This window comes from Ailuropoda melanoleuca, chromosome 9 (assembly GCF_002007445.2).
Source record: "Ailuropoda melanoleuca isolate Jingjing chromosome 9, ASM200744v2, whole genome shotgun sequence".
NCBI lineage: Eukaryota > Metazoa > Chordata > Mammalia > Carnivora > Ursidae > Ailuropoda > Ailuropoda melanoleuca.
Window position 1 is genome coordinate 30152008 of NC_048226.1, and position 24541 is coordinate 30176548.

At 59.4% G+C, this 24541-nt stretch overlaps 1 protein-coding gene across 3 annotated transcripts; it reads left to right on the forward strand.

Moving 5' to 3' along the window:
• Positions 1-3805: 3805 nt before the first annotated feature.
• On the forward strand, positions 3806-24541 carry STRA6 (signaling receptor and transporter of retinol STRA6). Of its 3 annotated transcripts, XM_019803520.2 has the most exons (18): positions 3806-4022; positions 7589-7655; positions 7991-8076; positions 9283-9422; positions 10014-10037; positions 10214-10380; positions 11664-11786; positions 14054-14121; positions 14297-14373; positions 14632-14693; positions 15610-15772; positions 18947-19022; positions 20090-20223; positions 21363-21480; positions 21575-21676; positions 22449-22612; positions 22873-23022; positions 23645-24540. In XM_019803520.2, the coding sequence occupies exons 1-18, from the start codon at positions 3916-3918 to the stop codon at positions 23791-23793; spliced, it is 1977 nt and encodes a 658-aa protein (XP_019659079.1). In that variant the 5' UTR covers positions 3806-3915; the 3' UTR covers positions 23794-24540. The 3 variants fall into 3 exon arrangements, with proteins under 3 accessions (XP_019659079.1, XP_019659081.1, XP_019659080.1); XM_019803522.2 differs by lacking the exon at positions 22873-23022 and having other exon boundaries at positions 23645-24541; XM_019803521.2 differs by lacking the exon at positions 10014-10037.

Genomic DNA, 24541 nt, shown 5'->3' on the forward strand with positions numbered 1-24541 from the left:
AAGGCCCTCCACTCTCCAGCACCTCCTTCCCTGATGGCAGTACCGGTCTCTGACTCTTCTGAGAGTGAGTCAATCTATAAAGCCAACTCCCGTGGGTTGGCTGTGGACCCTGCCACCAGGTGGAGAAATTCTTCAGGAGCACGTCATTACCATCTTTCTCCCGTCAGCACGCTTCCTGGCCTGCCTGCAGTCTGGCCAGATGGCATCTTTCGTAACACCTTGGCGCCAACCCTCCCATTTTACAGATGTAAGCACCAAGCCATTCCAGCTCCAAGAGGGGGAGGTACTTTGAGCTCAAGAAGTGGGGTCCCCCTCCCAGCCTGAGCCACGCAGTCACCCAGTATTCATGGATCTTCTACCTGGCCTGCCTCCCTCCCTGCCCCCGCCAGGGTGGATGGGGGAGCGGGGGTGGGGGAGCAGGAGTGGGGGGCGGGGTGGGTAGCAGACAACAGAGGACACCTGGGTAGTCACAGCCTCTGTGGCTTTGACCTTCTCTCTACAGCCAGTGCCTGGTGTGCTGGCTCCACATTCTTGGCCCATGAAGTCATTGAGGGCAGGGAGTAGGGGCCCTGGAGAGAGCAGAGCCCACAGTCAAAAGATCTCCAGGGTGAAAGCCCCACCCCTCCTGGGACAGAGGAGGGCTTGAGACCCAGAGAGGCCGAGGGAATCCCTCATAGTCACACAGCCAGCCCCAGGGTTCAAACCCAGGTGAGGCGGCATCCCCAACCAGGACACTTCCCATTGCCATGTAGGGACTGTGTTCTTTCCTCCTGGGCCTGCTCATTTCTGCTGCCAGCACAGCCCCCATCAGGGCACTGCCTTCCGTCCACCCTGCCCACGGCCAAGGAGAGGGATGAAGCTCACAATTTCCTCACCTCTGGTTAGGGCCTCCCTGAAGGCGGCCTCTGCATCTCCCCAGGGAGGAGGGAGTTGATGTCATGGGCACTGGGGGAAGGCATGGGCAGCTGGAAGCCATCCCCTGGAAGTCCCTTTGGGGGCGGAGCGGGGTTTGGTCGGGGAGAGGTGCTGTGGGGAAGGGTCTGGGCTGGGACTGGGTCTGGGCTTGGCTGGGCCTCTCCCTGCCAGCCTGGCTGCAGCCCCTGAGGCTGATCGAGGCTACTTCTGGTAGCCTGAGTGTCTTTCGTCAGTGCCCAGCTGGGCACCCCCTCTTCCTCCAGGTCTCTGCTCAAACATCAAACATCCTCTGTGGGGCCTTCCCCGACCATCCAGCCTCAAGCAGCCACCTCCCACCTGTCTCTCTTCTCTCGCCCCCCTTGATTTTCCCTCTCAGGGCCATGACACGTTTGTCTCCCCACTGCTCCCGGTACACGTTAGAGTCCCTCTCTTGCTCATTGCTACATTCTCAGCATGCAGAACCCTGTCTGCTGCATAATTGGGATCCAATCAACATTTGTTGCATAAATGAATGAATGAACAAACCAGACCGGGAGGCTTCCTCCAGGGAAGGAAGCAGTTTCTGACAGGCAGAGCTGCCCAGCGATGAACATCTCTGCCTTGTATAGAGGGAGTGAGCTCCCCATCACAGACTGGACTCCAATTGTTGGAGGTATCGCCAGGGGGATTTAAGATCAGATGGAAGTTAGTTGCTCTCTAGGCTGGGGGTCCAAACCTCCTGAGCAGAGAAAGGAATGTGGGGCACTGGTGTGGGAGCAGAGGGCTCTGGAATGCCTGGCGGGAGACATGCATAGTAGCCTGCACAGGACAGGCTGGGGGAGGAGTGACAGTCACTAGAACACTAACCCTAACCCTAACCCTAACCCTCGGCCAAATCCAGTTTACAAAGTCCTTTTCACCCGAGAGCCCCACACCGTGTGCATCAGCGGAATCAGGGAGGAAGAAGAGAAGAGGCAGAGTTCTGCCCCCAGGACCTCACAGCCAGGCTTAGGAGGCTGGATTTACCCCAAGTTCCCAGGAACAGAGGGGCAGTGTGGGCTCCTGCATTGCATCAGGGAAAGTTCAGGTTCAATTCTGAGTCAGCTGCCACTGACAGCTCTGCAGGGTGGGGGAGGGGTGGTCTGAGCCCTTTTCCTGGAAGAGGGTCATTTGGGAAGGAGGGGGAGCAGCCAAGGTTCTAATCCTGGAAGGCTTGTGGGCCTGGCTGCAGGATTGGATGGGGAGCTTTTAGGATTTCAAGCTCTATCTCTGCTGAGCCCCTCTGCCACCCGGGGCTGTTCCCTCTATCAGGAACACGCTTCCTTCTCTCCCACTCCCATCCTCAAGACCCTCACCGCCCACACAGCTGACTTTTCTTTGTCCTCAGAGCTCTGTTTTTTCGGGAATCCCCCATATTTTTCGGACCAAATTCAGCTCCCTGTGGTGTACATCAGAGCATTCGGTGGCTGTCTCCCCTTTGTAGACAAGATGACTCAGACTCGTGTCCCCCTCGAAGTGTAAACTCTCACAACCCCGGGCCCAGAGTAGTGCCTGCACTTAGTAGTTGTTCAATGAACTGATGTTAAAAGAATAAATGGATGAATGCCTTTGGAAAAAACACTTTGGAAGAATGCCTTAGCTCGGGAGGGCTATGGCCCAGGGCGCCCCGGGGGTATTGGAAAGACAGGGAACTTCAAATGTTCAGGGGCCTGACCCCTACCCAGGGACAGGGGGCTGAGAAGGGCTTACTGTCTATCTGCATCTTGTCTCCCTTCTGAGCTGGGGTCAGGACGGGGAGGGGGTACAGCTTCTCAGGGGAGGGGGGTGGAGAGGAAGCCCCAGCCCCTGCCTGGCCCTCTTCCTCTCCCTCACCCCGCGGCACGGGAGGAGCTGTAGGCAGGAGGCTCCTTCTTGCCTACCCGTGGGTCTGGTTTGTGTTTAAACCAGGGTGAGTTATCTCCTTGTGAAATCAAGTTGGAGAAGTTAGAAGGTTTTACCAGTGAGACACATGTTGTCTCCTTCATGGGAACCCAGGGAAGGAGTGGACAGGCTTCCCTCCCCGCCTCCGCCCCGGTCCAGCCCCAGCTGTCTCCTGGGTTGCCGAATGCTGGCCTGCGCGTGCGTGGTGCCCTGCAGATGCGGTGGGCAGAGGTGTGGGCCCTCTGGGCAGGCTCAGGAGGCAGGTACACAGCCAGGTGTGCAGGTGTGCGCAGCCAGGTGCCGGACCCTCCTGGCCACACCCCTCCAGGGCTCAGGCCACCAGTGGAGCTGGGGCCTCCTACCCTGGGAGGGACATTTTGTCAGGACCATGATGTGATCCCATCGGCGAGGGCCAAGGGAGCCAGAGCAGGGCAGGCTAAGGCCGGGGGCGGGGGTGGGGGTGGGGGAAGTCCCAGGGGACCTGGAAAAAAAGGGGATTGGGCTGACCCCTGAGGGCAGGAGGGACCTGGAGCCCAGCTGGGAGGGTCCAGCTGTGTTGGGCCCGCCTGCTGCCCGCCCACCCTTTCATCTCTGCAGCTCCTTCCTCCCTGCCCTTCCTTAAGTGTGTATCTGTGGGTCCGTTTGGGTGGCTTTGGGGAGGGGGAAGGAAGGGGGGGGGATCTCTGTTGGCAGCTTGGATTGGACAAACTTTCTTTGAAAATGGTCCTTTGCACAGAGGCTGGTGTTCAGACGAACAGACAGGTGCTCCAGCAAGAGCCCCAAGGACCCCGAGGGGCGCACTCTTCCCAAGGGGATAACTACCTCCTACAGGAGCGGGCAAGACAGGGCGGGAAGGGACGGGAAGGGACACGAGAAGCCCTTCCCCTTTTCCCGTGCCAGCCGGTCCAGGCCCTCTCTCCCAGACCGGCTTTTCCCAGAGAGCTAAAAGCAAGAAAGTAACCTTTAGGATTAAAGAGAAACGTTTCTTTGTTTGGGTTTCTTTCTTTCTTTCTTTTTTTTCTCCCTAAGCCGCTTTTCACATCTGTAGTGGTTTTTCCCCACTTGTCCAGGGGAGGGGGGGCAAAGGAGAAAAGCCGGAGAATGTCGTCCCAGGCCGTGGGGAACCAGACCATCTCCGGGGCCACAGATGACTACTCCAACTGGTACATCGACGAGCCCCAGGGCGACCAGGAGCTCCAGCCAGAGGGGTGAGTCTGTCTGCCACAGAGTGGGGTGTGGCAGAGGTCACTGATGGGGGAATGGGAAGCCCCTAGGCAACGACTGCTAAGATGAACCGGGCTGTCCATGTGCTGTGTGACCCTTGGCAAGTCACAACCTCTCTGGGCTTCAGACTCCTGTCACCTGAGAATAACGGCCCTTGCCCCAGTGTTGATCCCTGAGGTGTGGGATGTGGGCCAGGCTGTCACTTAAAAAGCACCTGCGTGGTTTGTTAAAAATACAACTTCCTGGGCCTTCTCCTTGCAAATTCAGATCCAGCCGGTCTGGGGCGGCTCTGGCCCGTAGCTGGGACGCAGAGCGCTGGCTGAGTGGTTGAGGGAACCCTGCCTTCAAAGGGTTACTGGTCTCTGTGCTGACCATCCGGGGTACAGTGTTTGCCAGCTGTCAGGCTCTCTGGGCAGCCCGGGGCAGGGGGACCGCTGAGGAAGAAAGCCTGCGGTGAGTGTCCTAGAGGAAAGATGCCACCCGTCGCCTTTGGCTGGTTCTGAGTCTCCACAAAGATGAGGAAGCCCTTTCTCTTTTGCAGAAGTGCTCAGGCGAGCTCAGGGGAGGGAGGCAGCCTCGGACCAGTCCAGTACGGCCGGAGGACTTGGCCCACGGCTCCCTTTGCCAGACCCTATCTTTGTTTAGTCTGGGCACCCTGGCAGAGGGGCTGAGCCTCCCTGGGCCCCACATGCTGCCAAGGACGCCGGGCCTGTGTGGGCCTCAGAGCCCAGTTCTCCCCTTATTGTTCCCAGCCCTCGCCCCAACCCCCCCCCCTGCTCCGTCTGAGGGTTTGAGGAACTGGAAAGGTGAAGCTGGGGGGTGGGCGAACCAGATGTGCACACATCTGCTCTCCATCAACAACAGAAACTAGAGAAGGAGAAATGCTGGCGTGCCTCCCCAGGGGCTGGGGCTGTGGCCTGGCCAGGCTTGGGTCGCCCGGGAGGGGCAGAGGCCCCGTCTAGGCCTCATGCGGGGAGGACTCAGGGTGCTGGCCACCTGGTCAACAGCTCTGTGTCGGCAGGGGGGTTCCTACCCCCTTCCCTGGCTGATCTGGACAGCCTGTGGGCTCCCCTTGTCCCTGTTGCATATTCTTGGAGTGGGAGAAGCAGCAGAGCGGGAAGGGGCCGGGGAACCCACGGGGATATGGATCCCGACCTGGGGCAAGACCTTAACCTGCAGCTGTGTCCTTGGGAGCCTCAGGGCCCGGGCATTGGCTGGGGCCCATCTCTTCAGATATGGCCTCAGAATGAAGTGGGGTACATAGCAGGGCCTGGGTGATGGGGAGCACTGCCTCTAATGTGTGAGGCATCTGGAATCCGCAGCTGGCTTCTCCCACTGCAGGGAAGAATAAGGAGGGGTTTTTTTTGACTCTACTTACTTGGCCATCCAAGTTACGCTGCTTGCCCCCCAAGTCCCACCCCCAAAAGTGGAAGCTCAAGGGGAATCCCAAGGGGATAAACGTGGGCCCACCTCTCCCTGAGTGAGTCAGACACCCCAGGGAGATGGTGCACCGAAGCTTTGAGGAGCTCCTGATGGTGGACCCCCCCCTGCACCTCAGGGTGCCCCAGCAGGCTGGGGATCGGGCTGGTGGGCACTGGTGACAGTGGCTGGCCGGACTCAGTCTCCTGGTCACACTTGTCCAGGTGCCCTCATGGTGGAAAGACCTGGCTGAAAAGTTTGGGAGGGGAGTGAATCTGAGGGGGGTGAGATGTGTCATCTGGGGTCTTCTGTGGGAGCAGGACTGATCCGTGGAAGCCCAGCTGGCCCTTTCCCACGCCCGGAGTCCCCCTGACCCGGTCATGTGCCCAGCCTGACATCTGCCCGCGTGTTCTCCACTTATCACTAGTACTGAGCTTCTCAGCCAGAGCCTGGGGACAGGAATGCCTGTGGCAGCTGTCCAGGATGACACTCAGCTCCCCACCACTTCAAAGGGCTGCCTGGGGAATTGGAGGCTTCCCTCCTGGCCTGCCCTCCCAGCATGAGGCCAACACCGGGGGAATCTGCAGGCCCTTCTGCAGTGGGGTTGGGGGAAGGGGGGTGGGTATCAGGGCCCGGTGGGGTTGGGGGAAGGGGGGTGGGTATCAGGGCCCGCAACCCAGACAGTTGGCCTTCTCCTCCCAGCCAGAGCCATGAGCTCTGCCTTCCCTCTGAGTGGGGCCCTTTGTAGGCTCCTGCTCAGAGACTAACTTCTAGAAACAGTTGTCTTGCTCCTTCTTATCTCAGTGTCCTCACCACTCTGTAGTCTGGCCTCTGTCTCTGAGTGTCCGAGACCAAGCCTCACTTCCTTGGCTACATGTGATTGTGGTCCTCACCTCTCCTCTTGGAATAAGGCCTAGAACTCTGTGGTCGTTCTGGAAACCCCCCCTTCCCTCTGCTTGTCCACCTCCAGGCATATACATTCTTCCTCCTGTATACCTCTGAGGTACAGCCTGTCATCTCCCTTCCCCAGCCACTGCTTATGCTTATGAAAATGCGAATTTTCAACTGTTTTTTTATGTACAGAAATGACACTTTCATATGGTTCAACTTAAAACTTCCTTCCTTACCTCCTTCCCTCTCCCCTCCTGGCCAGATGTGGGTGCTGGAGCCAGCCGACCTCAGTTCGAATCCTGCTTTCCTCTGCTGGCTTTCCTAACTGTGTGATTTGGGCAAGATACTTAGCCTCTCTGAGCTTTGGTCTCCATGTCTACACAAGGGGGGGTAATAATAGCACCCACCTTGTCAGTGATACCTGGGTTAATACGTGGAACAAACGGCCCCTGGCACATACTCCATTCTTAGTAAGTACCAGTTACTGCTGTTATTATTCAAATCGAGCCACAGAAATCTCCCCAAATCCAGAACACTGGCCTGCTCCAACACCCTCGATGGCTCCCTAGTGCCTCCCATGCAGGCTGTGACCTGCTCCCAACCTGCCCGCTACCCCACAGACTGCAGTCAGACGGCAAGCCTTGCCTGGCCCCAGCCACGCCGACTGCTGCCTGTCACTTGGCTTTCTCACGCTCCTCCCTCTGCACAGAACTCCCTTTCCCCTTCTTTGTCTCAAAAGACGCTGACCATCTTTAAACTCCAATCAAATGTCACAGGGCAAATTGTAGGACCAAACGCTCGAGTGTTCCACTCACGTAAGACGCTCAGCCACGCTCTGAGAAGGAGAGGTCTGTGAGGCCCGGAGCAGTCAGGGGCTTCCTGGAGAGGGGGGGGATGAAGGGGCCTTGAAGGCTAGGAAGAATGGGTGAGAAAGAAGAGGGGCCCGGGTTGAGTTGGCCCACTCTGCTTCTCCCATGCCTTCCCCTGGGAGACCCCCCGCCACTGTCTCCTTCAGCCCTGTAACGTCAGAGCTTGGCATGGGGCTGGCACACCCCAAGGGGCATGAAAACCCTGGAAAGAGCCTGAGAAGGTGGAGCTGGGCCAGCTTGTGGAGGAGAGATCGGAGGGATGAGGGAGGTGGTGGGTGGAGCCCCAGTGTAGACAGCCTGGAACCCCAAACCTGGCTGCACCCCTAGGGGGTCCCTACAGAGGCCTGACCCAGCCTTCCCTTGCTCTGCAGAGTGGGGCCCGTCTGCCACCCCAGCGTGCTGTCGGGTCTCCTCCACGCCTGCCTGGCCCTGCTGTCGGTGAGTCCACCCCGAGGCCGACCTGTTCGCCCCCCCGCCCCCCGGCCACCTAGCACCAGACCGGGCAGGGGACTTGTGTTCCCTGCTGGGGCTGGTGAAGGGGGACCCCAGGAGCCCCAACTCTGGGAGTTCTGCCAGGGTGGGGACCCAAACCAGGATGCGGGCCAAGTCCATCCTCTCTGACTTCTGTCACCATTCTCTTGACCAGTCCCCAGTATGCCCCGTGATTGTGCCCTGGTTGGTAGAGGTGTCCTGGGCGCTGAGGCCAAACCCGCAGACTCAGCCCCTCGGGGAAGGCCTGGGCACCCAAGTCCTGCTCTGTGCTCTCCTTTCAGATCCTTGTGCTGCTGCTGCTGGCTGTGCTTGTGAGGGGCCGCTGGCTCTGGGCTCGCTGTGGGCATGGGGGGCTGGGACTGCCCAGGTTAGTGCCGAGGCCCGGGTGCTCCCACTCAGGTGGCCCAGCTGATGGGGCCACTCTAGGACGGTGGGGGTTTGTTACGTACCTAGAAGTCAGCTGTGGCCTCAGTGACACTCTCACTTCTTTCGGCCCGGGGGCTCTCGCTACCCCTACCTGGATCTCCAGGTTTAGCGGGAGCCCCAAAGGGAAGGGGAGGGCCCCACTCAGGCCCACCTGCTCCCATCCCAGACCCAGAGAGACGTTGGGCCTGGCTCCAGGACGCATTTCCTCAGGTGGCCCATGGTCTGGACTAGAGATGGCCACCCCATGCCATCTTGACCCTCATTTCCCTTGAGGGCATCACCCGGACCCCGATGCTTAATGGCAGATTATGAGGGACTGATCTCCAGTCCCCATGGCTAGAACTTTCTTCCCTGGTCTCCTTCCGTCCTACAACCCCAGAGGCTGGGACAGGGATGACTGAGATGGAACTGGGCAGGCTCAAATGGGAGAGACCAAGGGTTGGGGGAGGTGGCAGTTGGAGCCCCCGTGTAGACAGCCTTGCACCCCAGGCCCAGGCCACACACCAAGGTGAGTGAGTCCTGCCATGATGGTTTTGTGGAGAACTAGCCTGGGTTTCTGTCACTGGTGGGCCCAGGTAGGTGTTGGTCCTGCCCTGGATGGGGTGGGGGGAGAAGGAAGCAGGATGGAGAAGGAAGCAGATGATCTCAGGGCAGGAGGTCTGAGTGCAGAGGGTCTGAGTGGTCTGCCCTGAGCCCAGAGGGCAGATGCCTGGGACAGCTGTGCCCGAAGTCTGCCCTCTGCCCCGGGGCCACACCCAGGCCATGGCCGTGGCTGTTGCGTAAGGATGTTGTGACTCTCCAAGCTCTCTGAAGATTTGCCAGCCCAGACAGACTGATTTGTGTGGAGGCAGCTGTTTCCTGGAGCTTCCAGGGTGGGCGGGGGGAGCAGCGCTCAGGCTTGTTCCCGCGGTGTGCCTGTGTACGGGGTGGGGGTGGGGTAGTTCTTGAATCACTTTGCCACAAGGCCCAGAACTTGGTACACAGGAGGCACGGCACAGATAGCTGTGGAGTGAATGGATAATGGGGCCTCAGTCTCCATCCAGAAAGTTTCCATCTCTACCTCCCTGATGTATGGAACATAGCGTGGGGGAAAGGGGGTGCCGGGCCTGGGCGACTCCCTCCTGTCCTGTCCCTGTCTCTGCACCAGCCCCGTAGATTTCTTGGCGGGACACACGACCTGGACCGTGCCTGCGGCTGTCTTTGTGGTCCTCTTCAGCTCCTTGTGTTTGCTGCTCCCTGCCGAGGACCCGCTGCCCTTCCTGACCTTGGCCTCGCCCCCCAGCCGAGGTACCCAGCGCAGCCGCAGCCGAGGCCCTGGGGCTGGATTGGTGGGGAGGGCCAGTTGGGAATCCAGAGCTCGGGCAGGGCTCTTTTGTAGTGAGTCAGGTGGCTCCCATCCCTGTCACGAGCCACCGCCAAGAAGATGCTGTCCCGCGGACCTCCCAGCCACAGTGCCCAAAACCTGCCCTTCACTGGTCCCAGCTGTCGGGTCACTACTGCCCTCTCCTCCTCCTCTGTTCTTGTGCCAACCCCTCTCCCAGAACAGCGCAGGCCTCTGAGAATGGACGAGGGGGGGAAGGAAGTAGGAGGGGTTCTGGAGAATTGAGCTGGGCTCAAGGAAGTGACGATCCAAGGACAGCTGCCACCAAGAGGGGCCACTGTCCTCAACATGACCTCTTTAGATCACCCGGTCCTCACAATGACTGCCCAGTGTGGTGTCAGCCTCTTTCACACTGGAGGATGCTGGGGACCAGGAGAGGGGACAATAAGAAAGCCCAAGCTTAGTTTATTGACAACTGACTCAGCACTGGCTTAACACTGTACGTCTACCTTCTCTTTTGTCTTGGCTAATATACAGCCATGATTTCCATTTTACAGATGGAGAAACTGAGGCTCCAAGAGGTAACTTGCCCAAGATCACAAACGCTGGTACTAGTCAGATCCTGAATGTGACTGTGGGGCTCTTGCTCACTGAACCAGCTGAGGGGCTCAGAAGGGGGAGACAGGAGAGGGACTTGCGGGGGCCCCCACATCGGCCTCTCCATCACGTGTTTCCCTCTGCCGGCCTTGCCTTCCAGGGCCTTGGAAGATACTCGCCCTGCTCTATTACCCTGCCCTCTACTACCCTCTGGCCGCGTGTGCCCCCGTCAGGCACGGATCCGCGCACCTGCTCGGCAGCATGCTGTCCTGGGCTCACTTTGGAGTCCAGATCTGGCAGAGGGCAGAGTGTCCTCAGTCACCCAAGGTAACCACCGACTCACAACAGTCACAACAGGCCGAGGCGAGGGGCACGAGCAGCTGGGCTCCTTTCCTCTGACTTAAGTGCTGGACTTCTCGGCTGCCTCCCACTGGGCACAGAGTTCCCCTCCTGGAAACACAGCCCCTTCCAACCTTGGGCCCCCTGTGGCAAGAGCAGGGGATGGGGCAGCTGGGCCTGCCCTCAGGAGCTTCCAGTCTGGGAGGGGGTGGGGGAGGGCCGAGGTGGAGGAAGAGGGAGCCTGAAATCCCTCCATTATTGATTCCCCAGCCTTCCTTTGGCTTGGCTGGAGTGGGAGGGAAGAGATGGGGGAAGGGGAGCCCTGAGTTGGGGGATGGTCTTGGAGGGCTGAAAAGAGAATTCAAGAACCTCAGAGCCTGCTTCACTGGCTGCTGGCTGGGAGTGCCCAAAGGGTGGAGACACAGGCCTCAGAGCCAGACAACCTGAGTTTGAACCCAGCTTCTTCCTCCCTCCCTTCCTTCCTCCCTTCCGTCCACAAACATATTTGAAGCGCATTTCCGAGCACTGGAATATAGCTGGGAACAGGACAGATGAAGTCCCTAGCATCCCAAGAGCTGCCATTCCAGAAGGGAAGATACAATAAATAAATAAATACACTGAGTGATGCCAGGTGATGCTAAGTGCTTTGAGGAAACTGTGTCACCACTCTGAGACTCACTTTCCCTTCCTGTTAATGGAGTTGATAACACCAGTCCTCTGGGGTAGAGATGAGGATTAGTTGATTTCTTTGAGAGCAGGGACCTGGTTGGTCTTTTTCACCATCCAGAACCCGGCACACACTAAGCCCTCAGTAAAAACATATTGAATTAACAAAAGAGTGAATGCAGAAGGAGCCCAATCCTGGGAAGGCCTCAGTGCTAGGAGGTAGGGCTTGTACTTCCCTGATGCCCAGGTCGCAACTGTACACAATTAAATTAGGCCTTTGTCTGGTTTTCAGGGGCCTGTGCCCAAAGCCCAGGAACAAAGGAATATAGCAAGTGGGTATCCCGGGTTTCAGACCCCACGGCAGCCCAGTAGGGCAGGGAGGAGGGGATTACATAACTTCCTCTAAGGGCTGTGGGAGTCCAGGAGCCTGGGAGAGGGGGGAGGGCCTCGGAAGGGGACTGGGGTGTTTGTGCTGGGAGGGGGCGGGGGGCATGAGAGAACCCTCAGCCCGGTGGGAGTCAAGTGGGAAGGGAAGTCGATCCTGGTCTTCTGCCGGGGGAGGAAGGCAGAGGTAGGTGTGTCCGGGTGTCTGTCCGTCTGTCTAGGTCTACAAGTACTACTCCCTGCTGGCCTCCCTGCCTCTGCTTCTGGGTCTCGGATTCCTGAGCCTTTGGTACCCCGTGCAACTGGTGAGAAGCTTCAGGAACGCGGCAGGAGCAGGCTCAGAGGTAAAGGGGCAGGGCTGGCCTGGGCTCCTGTTCGACACCCGGATGCCCTGAACTCCTGCATGGCTGTTGGTTCCCTGTGCATGGGCACAGCACACAGCAGGTGCTCAGAAAATATTTGCCGAGTCACCAAGTGATGGGTTAGTCCTCCCTCCTGGTGCAAAGGTTAGGCCAGGCCCTCAGCCAGAACCCGGGATACTTGGGGCACCCAGCTGCACGCACAGTGGGGATTCAACAGAGGAGGGGTGGGCCAGAGGACAGGGCAGTCAGAGCTCTGCTTCTGGAACACGGAGGCTCCAGCCGGAGAAATGAGACAGGCAGGAGCCTCGTGCCTCCTAGGAGCTCTGCAGGTGCCCATGAACTTCAGGACCCTCCTGGGCAGAGTCGCACTATGAATCAGTTCTGGGCTGGGTATGGTTGGATAAAGTCAGATAAAGAGGTGGGCTGGGACAACTGAGGCAGGCTGGGAGGGCTTCCTGGAGGAGGTAGACTTCAGTAGGGGCCCTGAAGGACAGGGAGGATCTGGAGCAGGGAGAGAATAAGGAGAAGGCCTTGCAGAGATAGGAAAGAGGAGCAAAGGGGCAGAGACGAGTTGTCTGTTGTGTTCACGTGTAATTTGTAGCACTGGGCAGGTCTCAGCACATGATAGATACTCGGCAGATATTTCTGAAGTTTTAGATAGAGGGGTGGGTACATCACAGTGAGAGAGAATTCCTACAAGACAAGGCAACCTTATTAAGAAGCCTTCTAAGGGCTTACCAGGTGTCAGGCCCTGCAAGGGACAGTGGCTTCAGAGCTCTTGACCTGTGTCTGACCCCCAGGGGCTCCTGGGGCGCTGGGGGAGATGCTGGCAGCAACAGATAGCTAGGGCGCAACGTGAGAAGTGCAGCCGGGCCCAGCCCAAGGCCATGGGTGAGGGCGGAGACAGGGTCAAGTGCTCTTCTTGGCGGGAGAGGAGGAAGAAGGAAACCACCCCACAGAGGCCCTCAAAGGGAGGGGGACAGCCTCAGGAGAGGCTGAGGACACAATGTCAAGGGGCTGGGTTACCCTTCAGTCTGGGAAGTGAAGGCGAGGTTCACAGGGTGGCATGGAGGACAGACAGCAGCGAGCCGCTCGTGCTAGGTGCTGAGAGATGAACGTGGGATGTGGGCAGGTGCGGGGGTGCTGATGGGGACTCGTGGGGTTGTGGTGGGCAGCTGGACCGTGGGCCTGCAGCTCAGGAGAGGGGCTGGGACAGAAGCCAGAGAGGTCCCTGAGAAAGGAAGGAGACTGAGGGGAGAGAGGCCCGTGGGCTCAGGTCCTCCAGGGGCCACCCTGGGTCCTCCATGCACCTCCATGCGCCCACCCGACTCTGGGTTTGGTAGCAGTAGGGACCTCGAGTACTGTCACTGCTGCCCTCCTGACATTCGCACTCCTCTGCGGAAGCCCGATGTCCCCTCATTTTTATAGCTGGCTCAGAAGAGGGGAACGGCTTCCCCAGGGTACCCGGTGCGCTGGTCACACCACTACCCCCTGGGCCCTCTCTCTCCTCCTCCAGCGATCTTCACTGCCTCACCGCTTGAGAAGTCCTGGGAGAAATAAAATTCTCCTTGGCCCTGGGGCAGAGAGGTTTAAGCCTCAGAGGACCCAGTCAAGCTTTGAGCTGACCCACACCTACCGTGGGTGGTGTGTGTGTGTGTGTGTGTGTGTGTGTGTCTGTCGCATTGCCATGTCACCAACAGATTACAGGCTTGTATTTTCCTAGTGATCAGGGGCAGGGGCTCACCCCATCTTACCATGGGCCTCTGGCTCTTGGCAGGCAGCTCACAGCCTGGAACGTGGCTGAGACAAATCCCGTCCTCCTTGGGATCACCCTGGAGTAGCAGGACAGGCCTGGGGGATGTGACCCGGAACGGCCCCATCCTGTGCCCTGCTCAGGGATGTGCCATGGGACTAGGCTCCCTTTTGCCCCAGTCTTTGCCCCAGGGGCAGGGGGGAAGCGGGGAGCAGACGTGACTAAGTGAAGCAGGAGAGAGTTGGAGACAGCCCTCAGGACGAACCGCTCAGTGCTGAGTATTCTTAGGAGACTGGTTAGTCTCCCAGTTGTGGAGGAGAAAGGGCAGTTTTGGGGGCCATGGAACTCATCCTCACAGGCTGGCCCTTCTCTGCACCCCACCATAGCCAAGAGGTTTTTACGGAGCCTCATGTGCCCACTGTGGCACCCTGAGCCAGGGTCCCAGGGATGGCTCCGGGCAGGTCTCATCTGCCCGTCCATCTGTCTGTCTCCACAGGGGCTACAGAGCAGCTACTATGAGGAATATCTGAGGACCCTTCTTTGCCGGAAGGAGCTGGAAAGCGGGTGAGGTCCTAGGCATCCCCTCTGGGCCAGTGGGCAGGGCTGGTTGGCAGGCTAGTTTGGGGGGCTGGCCCCAGGCAGCTGGTGGGGCAGAGTGAGGAAGAAACCAAACTCTGGGGCCTGGGCTCAGGGTGGGGGGTCCTCCTGAGGGCACCTGCCTGCCTCCGTCTTTCTGCAGCTCCCACACCTCCAAGCACGGCTTCCGATCCTGGGCCTGGATCTGTTACAGAAACTACATCTATGCTCCACAACGAGGTACGGAGTGGGGAGCTGAGGTTAAGAGTGGCAGGTGACCTCACCCACACCTTGCATAGAGCAGCTGCTGGGGAAGGCCAGCTCCCGTCCCCCAGAACCCTTGTCGGGAGGAACAGCCCCAGCTGGGGATAAGGGTGGAAGCCCCTGGTGCGGCTTTGGTGGTCTAGGGTCCTGCAAGCCCCGGCCCTGGGAGGGAAGGGGGGTCCCAGGCCTGGGTGGGGCTGGGGCTTACCACATCCCTCCTTTCGGGGACTGTAGGATTCCGACTCCCTCTGATGCTGGTGCTTTCAGCCACCTTGACAGGGACAGCCATCTACCAGGTAGGTCCTGCCCCTGTCGTGCCATTTGCCTCTGGATCCCTGCCCCCAACTGCCAAGCGTGGGACGGCGTAGGCCCAGCTCAGCGCTCCAAAAGCCCAACCACAGTCCCGTCCAGCTGCTTCTGGATATCTGGGGAACTCTGGCCTACCCAGAAGAGAGGGGGTGTCTGCTCTCACTGGGCTCACGTAGCGTCAGAGCGTGAGCTTTGGACTCATACAAACGTGGGTCTAAATCCTTGCTCCATTATCTACCTCCTGTGTGACCCTGGGCAAGTTATTCAACATCTCTGAACCTGTGAGCTCAGCTGTAAAATAGAGGAACTAGAATTACTTTCCTCTTTGAGGTTTAGGCAGATTTGGGTAGTTCGGAAATAATACGTGTTTGAGAAATGCTCCCCTCCATTGCCACCCCCAGAAAACCGAAAAGCCCAAGTCTTGGGAGGTGAGTATGATATTTCTCCATTCTACAGATGGGGGAAATTGAGGCTCAGAGAGGTGAATTTGACTCAGCCAAGTTCCTCTAGCTAATACCTCAAGGTAGCCAAGATGTGAACCCAGGTCCGTCTAGCTTCAATGCCTGAGATCGTCTATAGGATACTTGGCTTTTGCCAACATGGGAGATTGGAAATTTTATATTCCGCAGCTTAAATAGATGATTGATAGATAGACAGCTGTGCTGTTTGGAAGCACAGCTGGGACCTGTTAGGCTCAAGTCGTATCTCTTTGCAACGTGCTGGTGAGGACGCTGCTTTGGGGCTGAGAACTCTGATGGGTGCTGGGCATGGGGACACAGCCCGTGGGCTGCCGGAGTTTCCGCCCTAAAGTCTCCCTGTGAGCTGAGAACACGCTGCACCCGGGATGGGGGCCCAGTGTGAGCACAGCCAGGTCCTGGCACCTTCCTTATGGGGCTTTTCCAGGTGGCCCTGCTGCTGCTGGTGGGCGTGGTACCCACCATCCAGAAGGTGAGGGCGGGAATCAACACGGACGTCTCCTACCTACTGGCTGGCTTCGGGATCGTGCTTTCAGAGGACAGGCAGGAGGTGGTGGGGCTGGTGAAGCATCACCTGTGGGCTCTGGAAGGTGAGGCCTCCCGGGAGTCCCGGAGGGCACCCAGTGGGGACATGAGCCGGATACCCGAGCTCAGTTCCAGCCCACCAGGGACATGTGGGGCGCTCTGGGCCATGTCCCTTCCTCTCTCTCTGGGTCTCGACTGCCTCCTCTCCAAACTGGGGTCGTTGCAGCTTCTGGTTCCAGGTCTCTGAGACCTGAACGCGTTATGCGAGCGGCCCCTCAGCTCACGTGGTGTCTCCCCACCCCCAGCTCCAGTGTCTTTGCTCAGCTCTCCAGACAGGGAGACGGGCAAGGCTTCGGGATGTGTGAGCTGAGGGGACAGCCCCTTGAGCCTTGCCAAGGGTAGGGAAGTGGGAGTGATGTGGGACACTGGGCCGGATTCTGAGCTAATTGCCATGGCCGGTGGGTGGGGTTGGGCAGGGCGATACTTCCTCTTCCCCAATCCCTGTCCTCCTGGGCCATCTCCATTCTCCTTCCTGTCTTGACAATGAGCCTCCGGGGCTAGGGAACCATACCAGCCTCCCCTTCTGGGGTCCGATGCCTCCTTCAGCCCTTCGTCTGGTTACCCACCTACCTGGCCGCCCAGCCCCCCCACCCCCACCCCGTGGCCCCTGTGGAGGAGCCTGAAAAGCGTCTGCACCTGACACGTGGGGAAGGATTTGCTTGGGGTCATAGAGCCGGGCAGAGTGGAGCAAAGAGAGGAACACGGTCTCCTGACACCTTGCTGGGGTTCTCTCCACCACCTCGAGACAAAGCCCTGGGGGGTCAGGAGTCCTAGGCCTGCAGCCTCTGCTCACTGGGGAGTCCCCACAAGCCGGACCACAGGCAGGAGCCCACATGGCCCACCTCAGCCTGCATCCAGCGCTGACCCCCTGCTCACAGCAGCCCTGTTCCGTCGGCTTCATCGGTCCTCGTCTCACAGAACAGGAAATGGAGGCTCAGAGGTGGGAAGAGAGCTGTCCGGGACGGTGGGCTTTGCTTCTACCCCCCACACCGACTTTTAACATCACACACTGCAGTTTCCAAGCCTCGAGGCCTCCACTTTGGATCTTCTCGGATTCGGGGGCCAAACAAAGCAATGTTTACTCTCCTAGTCCACAGATGAGGACAACTGAGGCCCAGGAGGATTAGAGCTATGCCAAAGCCACTCAGCAAGCTAGGGTTGGAACTGAGATGATATCAGTTTGGTGTGCCCTTAGTTAGCTTAAGGAGCTAATGTCTTCTGAACCCCGAGAGCCTGTTTTAGGCGGCCCACTGGGCACCTGGACCATAAGCCTGGCATCGCTCAACAGAGGGCTCAGCCTCTGAGTCAGGTGGACTAGATTAGAACTCCTGCTCTGTCACTTACACGCTGTGTGACCTTGGGCAAGCCACTTCACTTCTCTGGACTTCCATTTCCCTACTGCCAGACTGGTGTCGGAGCTACAAAGGCAACCTCGTCCCTGAAGCCCTCCATCCTATGGAGGAAGACAGAGCTATCCATCAAGCGGGGTCCCAGAGGAAGCAAAGGGCAGGAAGATTTAATGGGTACCAGGGTTTGGAGAGACCCACGTTTGGAACGAACTGAGGGAGAGGGAGCAGGAGGTAGACGGATGAAGATCAAAGGCCAGGCCTGGCGCCAAGGGGGCTGGCTTCTCCCCGTGTTAACCCGGTTCACTCACCAGCCCGGCTCAGCGGGCGGGCTCCCCACCTGGCAGGAAATGGTCCAGAACGCCCTCTTGCTGTTGCCGAGCGGACTCCCGAAGGGCAAGCGGGGAGAGCAGAGCTGCACATGCCCAGGGCTCTCTTCTGTAGCGTTGTTCTCAACCCTGGCCGTACCTGAGAATCGCCTGGTAACTTCCTGAAAATCCCGAGGCTCAAACCGCTTGCTGGACTCCAGAAACGCTGAGGGCGGGGGCCCCGCCTCTTGGATCCAACAAGCCTGCCTGGTGATTCCGATCCAAGCCTAACTTTGAGAATCACCACAGCAGGCCCTCGATACCAGTTGGCGGGTTGGTTATTTCAACCAATTGCTGATTGAAATGAATCACGACGGCTCTGTCTTTGGGAAGCCCCCAGCACAGTGGCTCTCAACTCAGGCTGCACAAAAAGCTAGGGACTGGCTCCCACACCCAGAAAGTCTGACTGGATTGGCCTGGGGTGCCGCCTGGGCCATGAGGGGTTTGCACACCTCCAGGTGGCCCCGCTGTGCTGCCAGGGCCGACCCCCCCCACCCCAGCCACCGGGCACCGAGGCTATGTGGGACTGGTGCGTGCCTCTCCACGTGTGTTTGCTCCTGCTTCCGAGTCTCTGGATGGGACGCACTTCCCCGGGATGACTGAGGAGATCGGGGGCAGGCACCCGGGGCAGATTCTGGGTATGCTGGGAAATGGTGGCAGGTCTCAGCCCCTCACTAGCCAGCAGGGCGACTGGCGGGTCAGCCTCTCTCTCTGGGCCTCAGCCTCCTGGTTGGCCCAGTGCCTCTTCGGTGGGGTTGTTGTGGGGGTGTGGACTGAGGCAGGATGGGGATGGGGGGGCGGGGGAGCTGCAGGCTCAAATCCCTGCTAGGCCTTAACAGCTCGCGCTCAAGACGCCCTGTGCCTTCTCCCCGGCCGCTGAGGCTGCCCCAAACTCATTCGTGTAGGCATGGTCGGGGGGCAGGGAGCTGGGCAGCAGGGGCCACCTCCAGAGGAGGTGGGTAGCAGAGGTCACTTCCCTCCTTCTGAAGGACACAGGCCTCACTGACATGGACTCACACCCTCTGCGGGCCCACATGGGCTTTTATGGCTCATGTCATGCTGGGAGATGGGCAGCCCCGTGTGAGCAAGAGGCTGGGAGACCAAGGGGCCCCCTGAAGGCCAAATGGGCAGGAAGCCTAGGAGATGGAGCCAGTTGCCAGGCTGGATAGCATCTCTTTCTGGGGATCACACAGCAGTGCAAGCAGCAAGACAAGGGTGGAGACCAGGTCTGCAGCCTCGGAGCTGGCCTCTCCCTGTCCTGGCCACCATTGTCGCCGGGCAGGACAGGAGGGCTGAGATCGTTGAGTTATACTGCATCTGAGAATGAGGTGGGCAGGGGGAGGTGTAAGGGGTCTCTGCTCAGGGCGGAGGGTGGGTATGGGCAGGGGTAACTCCCACCAGGGCACCACCCTGGGGGAGTTCACGGGCTCCCCCCTCCCACTTTGCCCCCTCTCCGCCCCTCCAGTTTGCTACATCGCGGCCTTGGTCCTGTCCTGCTCCCTCACCTCCCTCATGCTGATCCGCTCGCTGGTCACACACAGGTCAGTGGCGGGCTCTGACCCCCGGTGCAGATGTGGGGAAGAGGTGCGGGAGCCCTGGGCCAGGAGGCCTGTGGGGCAAGCCCTGGGGCTGGATGAAGGGAGAGCCACTGCAGGCCCAGGTTGTCCCTGGGTCCCCTCTGACCAGCTGCTCCGTGGTGGGTGGAGAAGGTAGGGCCTTCCTGTCTGGTGGGAGGGCAACAGGGCTCGGCTGCCCAGGGCTGGGGTTTGGACCTGGCTCTCTGAGAAGGGACCACCTGGGCGGACTGATTCAATGAGGAAGGCAGACTGGAAAGCCAGCCCTTCCCCCGGGATCAGAGGAAGAGGCAAGAGCTGAGGGAGGGGAGGGAGCTACGGGTGGGAGGGAGGACGGCGTAAGGAGCAGCAGAGGGGTGAGCCTGCCACAGGCCAGGGTGGGTGTGGAGGGGACCCTGCTGGTGCTGGGGTGCTGAAGAGGTTCTGATGGGCCACTGGATGCCAAACTGCCTTGCTTGCCCTTTCACGGGGAGTAATATGGAGCTGAGCTGTGAGTGGAGAGGGAGAGAATGTTCTAGTTGTGAGCAGGGGCGTGGGAAGGGGAACGATATCAGAGCATGCATTTGCCAGGCCTCAGGGTTTTTGCGCAGGGATTTCTTCCCACAGGGTTGGCCCTACTTCCGCTGGCCCTTAGGCCCTCAGGCCTCTGCCAGCCTGGAACCTTGCCTCTTGCCTGGTGGCTGATCTGCGAGTCACTTTCCATTCCTACTGCCGTTTCCTCACTTTTCTGACTTGGCTCAGGTTTGAGCCTTCTGCCTGAACTTGTCTCCCTTGATCCAGCTTTGCCCCTTACCTTGATCTGAAACTTACTCTTCTTCATCCCTTAAGACTCTACTCAGACACCACCTCCTCCAGGAAGCCCTACCTGACCTCCCAGGCTGGGTTAGTAACCTCTGCAGGGCTCCCACAGCCCCTGGCTTTCCTGTCCGTGACCACAGGTTGTAAGTAGACAGAGAGTTCCACCAGAGGAGGAATCTAGGGAGTGCGTGTGGTCCCTGAGATCCCTGCCTTCCTCATCTGCGCCCCCTAACCAGGGCCAACCTGCAAGCTCTACACCGAGGGGCTGCCCTGGACCTGGGCCCCCTGCCCCGGAGCCCCCAGCCCTCCCGCCAGGCCATATTCTGTTGGATGAGCTTCAGCGCCTACCAGACGGCTTTTACCTGCCTTGGTGAGCCCCCCTTGCCACCCCATCTGGCTTCAGCTGGCCCCGGAAACTGGCCCCGTTGGGGAGGGGAGAGTTCTCCACAGGTCTTGACTGCCCTGGGGAGCCTGCCTGTGCCAGGGCAAACTCCGGGGCGAGAGTAAGAGGAGGGACCTGGCCTTCTCTACCTTCAGGAGGTTCGCTCAGGTTGGGGGGGGGCAGATGCAAAAGCCCCTGGGATACCCCTCACGTGAGGACAGCCCCTCAGTGCCACCAGCTGTTTGCACAGAGGGCAGACCCAGGGCTGCAAGGTGGCAAGTTCAAGGAGGCATATTCCTGCTTGTATAAGGGAGCCTAATGCCTCAGTGGGCTGCCCCTGAAGTAATGAGATCCCTGTTACCGGGGGTATGCAAGCAGGGTTCTGTGGTCATTGTTGGGGCTGCAAAGGGGGTCCTGCCCTGAGGGACTCAGGTTAGATGAATTTCCAGGACCCCTCCGAGCTCCAAGTTTCTGATTCTTCCCAGGGCGGGGGGCAGGGGAATGCAGTGAGTAAAGCGTCTGAAATGTGAGGGGGCTGGGGTCAGTGTTGCAAAAGCGAGGGCCAGATTCCCCTCCCTGACGGTTCCTTCAGTCCTCACCTCCCTGGGGAAGGACAAGAATGATAAGGGAAAAGAGGAATGACTAGCACAAAAAGTTGTAATTTCTCATCTTGGTCGATTTTATACCTTCCAAGCTCTTTTAGATGCATTATGCCATATAAACAACTAGCCAGTTGCTTCCGTAGATGGCCTCTGGCGTCAACTGCATGCCAGGCTCTGGCCAGTAGGAATGCAAACATTAATTTAAAATGCACTCTTGTCCCCAAGGACTCAGGGGCAATTGGGGGAAAATAATGTTCGCAGAGCACTTTGTGGTTTTCAAAGAGTTGCCCCAGACTCGTTCCAACAAGCCTTCCGAGGGAGGGGCCACTACCCCATTGGACAGAGGAAGAACCAGGAGTTCAGAGAGGTAGAGTAACTTGCTCCGGTTGGCACAGCTAGGCAGTGGCAGAGAAGGGATCTGCAACCAGGTTGTGGCATCCCTAAGCCCTTGGGTTCCTGGGAGTGCCAGGGTGGGCTGGGTCCCCCAGAGCCTGATGTCCGTCCCTCCGCACCTCCATCTTGCAGGGCTCCTGGTGCAGCAGATTATCTTCTTCCTGGGGACCGTGACCCTTGCCTTCCTGGTGGTCATGCCCGTGCTCCATGGCAGGAACCTTCTGCTCCTCCGGTCCTTGGAGTCTTCCTGGTGAGAGAGGCAAGGAGTCGAGGGCCCTGGGACCACTTCCCAGAGGGCTACTAATAGTGACATCTCCCCCCGCCCCCGCCACCACCACCTGCAGGCACTTCTGGCTGACCTTGGCCCTGGCTGTGGTCCTACAGAAAATGGCAGCCCACTGGGTCTTCTTGGAGACTCACCATGGACACCCAGAGCTTACTAACCGGTGAGGAGGCTCCTGGGCTTGTGGTCCCCTCGGGACCTCAGCCTCTTCTTTGATGTCTTTCTTGTTGTGTCCTTCTCCTTCCACTGCCATCTCTCCCTCTTCTCTCTTGGGAAGCCCAGTGGGAAGTAGGCGAGCTTGCCTTACCCAAACTGAAAGGGAACAGTGACCCAGGATAGTGGGTCTCCAGAATACCTCTCCCAGAATACCTCTCTGTTCACCTGGCACAGTGTCAGAAATATGAGCCATGAGCCTTTCCTGCTTTGGGGGTCAGCACTTCTCTCCCCTGGGTCCTCTGTGTCCCCCAAAACTATGTGCCTCCCCCTTTGCAGGAAGGAGATTAATAGAAACATTTATTCCATGTTAGGTGGAAAGGCTGTGGGAGGACCTCAGCTCCAGGAGGGACTCAGAGTCAGTGGACAAGGGACCTAGAGGAGGGAGGTGAGAGACAGAAAGATCCAGGCCATAAGCCTCAGCTCTGCCACTGACTAGCCAGACAGCCTTAGCTAAGACACCCGTTCTCTCTAGGCCTCAGCTTCCCTTCTATAGAAGGGAGTACCACCAGCCGTCTCCCAGGGTGGTGGGGGCCAAGCTGGCTTGAGAGAGCAGGCCCAGCGTAGGGCAGGGTGCTTAGGACGTGTACTCGACAAATGGTAGGTGGTCAATAAACACACAGCAGCTGTGCTCATCCAGGTCTGTCTGAGCCTGAGCCTGAGGAAGGGGCTGTGTGTGTGTGGTGGGGGCCGGCCTCAGCCTTTTCTCTCCGCACCCCCAGGCGAGTGCTGTACGCAGCCACTTTCTTTCTCTTCCTCGTCAATGTGCTGGCGGGCGTCATGGTGGCTGCCTGGCGCGTGCTCCTGTCCGCGCTCTACAATGCCGTGCACCTGGGCCAGATGGATCTCAGCCTGCTGCCGTCCCGAGCGGCCACTCTCGACCCCGGTAAGGAGCAGTGGTGACTCGGGCTGTGCAAGCCGTGAGCAAGGGACTGCCCTGACCTAGGCCACGTGGGAATGTGTCCCTGAGACTGTCTGTGACCACGTGGGGCGGGCGTGGGCAGTGGGCCCATGTGCCGTGCACACGCCACCTGCTCGAGAGGCGGGCGCTCATGGCCGGGGTGTGCGGGACACCCCCTGGGCGTGTGTTAGGGGGTGGCGGAGGGCCCTCCTCCCCGCAGCGCTGCCGTCCTCCCCCCACCCCAGGCTACCACACATACTGCGGCTTCCTGAAGATCGAGGCCAGCCAGTCGCATCCGGCCACGACAGCCTTCTGTGCCCTGCTTCTAAAGAGCCGGCGGGCCCAGCCTCCTCGGGCCCCCCAGGACGGCCTCAGACAGGGGGAGGAAGAAGAAGGTGCACCTTCCCGGGGGGGCTGGCGGGAACTGAGACCACCCTCTTCTCTGAGGGTCGAGGCATGCTGCCTCCCCACCACGTAGGATGCATGTCCAACACACAATGGAGCAAGTGCCAGGCAAATGCTTACCTCCTCTATCCCTCTGCCGCCTGCGGGAGAAAGGAAGTGAGAAGTTTCCTGGTCCCTCTGAGGCTAATTTTCTTCCCCGATACAAACACTCACTGTCTCCCTCGCCCCATTCCACAGGCGAGCACACAGCCCCCCTTCTCACACACAGAACGAGATGTCTTCTCCCTTCCTCACGGACTGGAAAGTGTGTAGTAGGGAGGGGGCCCTGAGCTGGCTGTCCCAGCCCTTCTGCCCGTCCTTTCCATAGAGCTGTCCCCTCCCTCTTCTGTCTGCCACCTGCAGGACGACATTCTGAGCCTTTACCAAGCCCGCTGCGCAGCCCACACTTCTCCCCACCTCCTGCTCAGTGAGCAGGCCCCGGGAACCCCAGGCTCCCCAGGTGCCCCAGCCTCCCCAGCAGTGCACGTGGGATTTTCAGATGCTCAGGGCTGGTACCAGGGGGGCGTGGCCGGGTGTTTGCTGATGGACTCACAGAAAGTCTCTCCCTCCCAGGGATACAGCTGCTGCACACCAAGGACCCCATGGCCAGGGGAACAGGGCCCAGCGCCCGCCAAAGCAGAGCCCGCTGGGGGCTGGCCTACACGCTGCTGAACAATCCGGCCCTGCAGGCCTTCCGGAAGAGGGCCCTGTCGGGGGCCTAGGTCCACAGAGCCCAGCCCTGAGGGTGGGGAAGCCGGGTGTCCATGTCTGTGCTGGGGTGCTTCCCCTCCTCCCAACCCCCTCCCTCCCAGCTCCCCCAGCAGCCTCCCAGCCGCATGGCCTCTCTACGTAGGGGCAGCTCGGCCCGCAAGTTCCCTGACCAGCTACAGCCACCCCAGCACCAGAAGCCAGGGGGCGCTGTGGCGGGGTGGAGGTCAGCCCTTGGCCTCTTGGGAGGACTCTGGTCTGCCCCCTTGGCCTTGGGAAGCCAGCGAGGGCCCTGGAGGAAGTACTGTGTGGTTTAGGCCCTTGGTCTGGGCATCAGGGGAACTGGGGCGGCCACCTCCAGGCCCCTCCCCACGCTGGCTGGGCCACCGGCTCACGCAACCTTCTGACCGGGTCAGTGAGTCAGGCCAGAGGAGCCTCACGCCCAGCTCAGCCCCACCTCAGCCTTGGATTCACCACCACGGACCCAGACGCAGAGTTCCCTCTCTCCCGCAGCTTCCCCCTCTCCTCTCCGGGTCGTGGCTTCCTGCGCGGCAGCCCAGGAGGAAGCCATGGGCTTCCACCAGGCCGCAGAGTCAGGGCTTCCACCAGGCCCCACGCCCAACTGGCCACACTTGAGAGCCTGGTATTTTGGCAGTTGGCATGCCTTTAGACATTATGAAAGAGGGTAGTGTGCTCCCTGTAATAAACTTGTCCCCAAGAAACAGTCCTTCTCAGGGGGTGGGCTATGTGGGGGAAACCTGC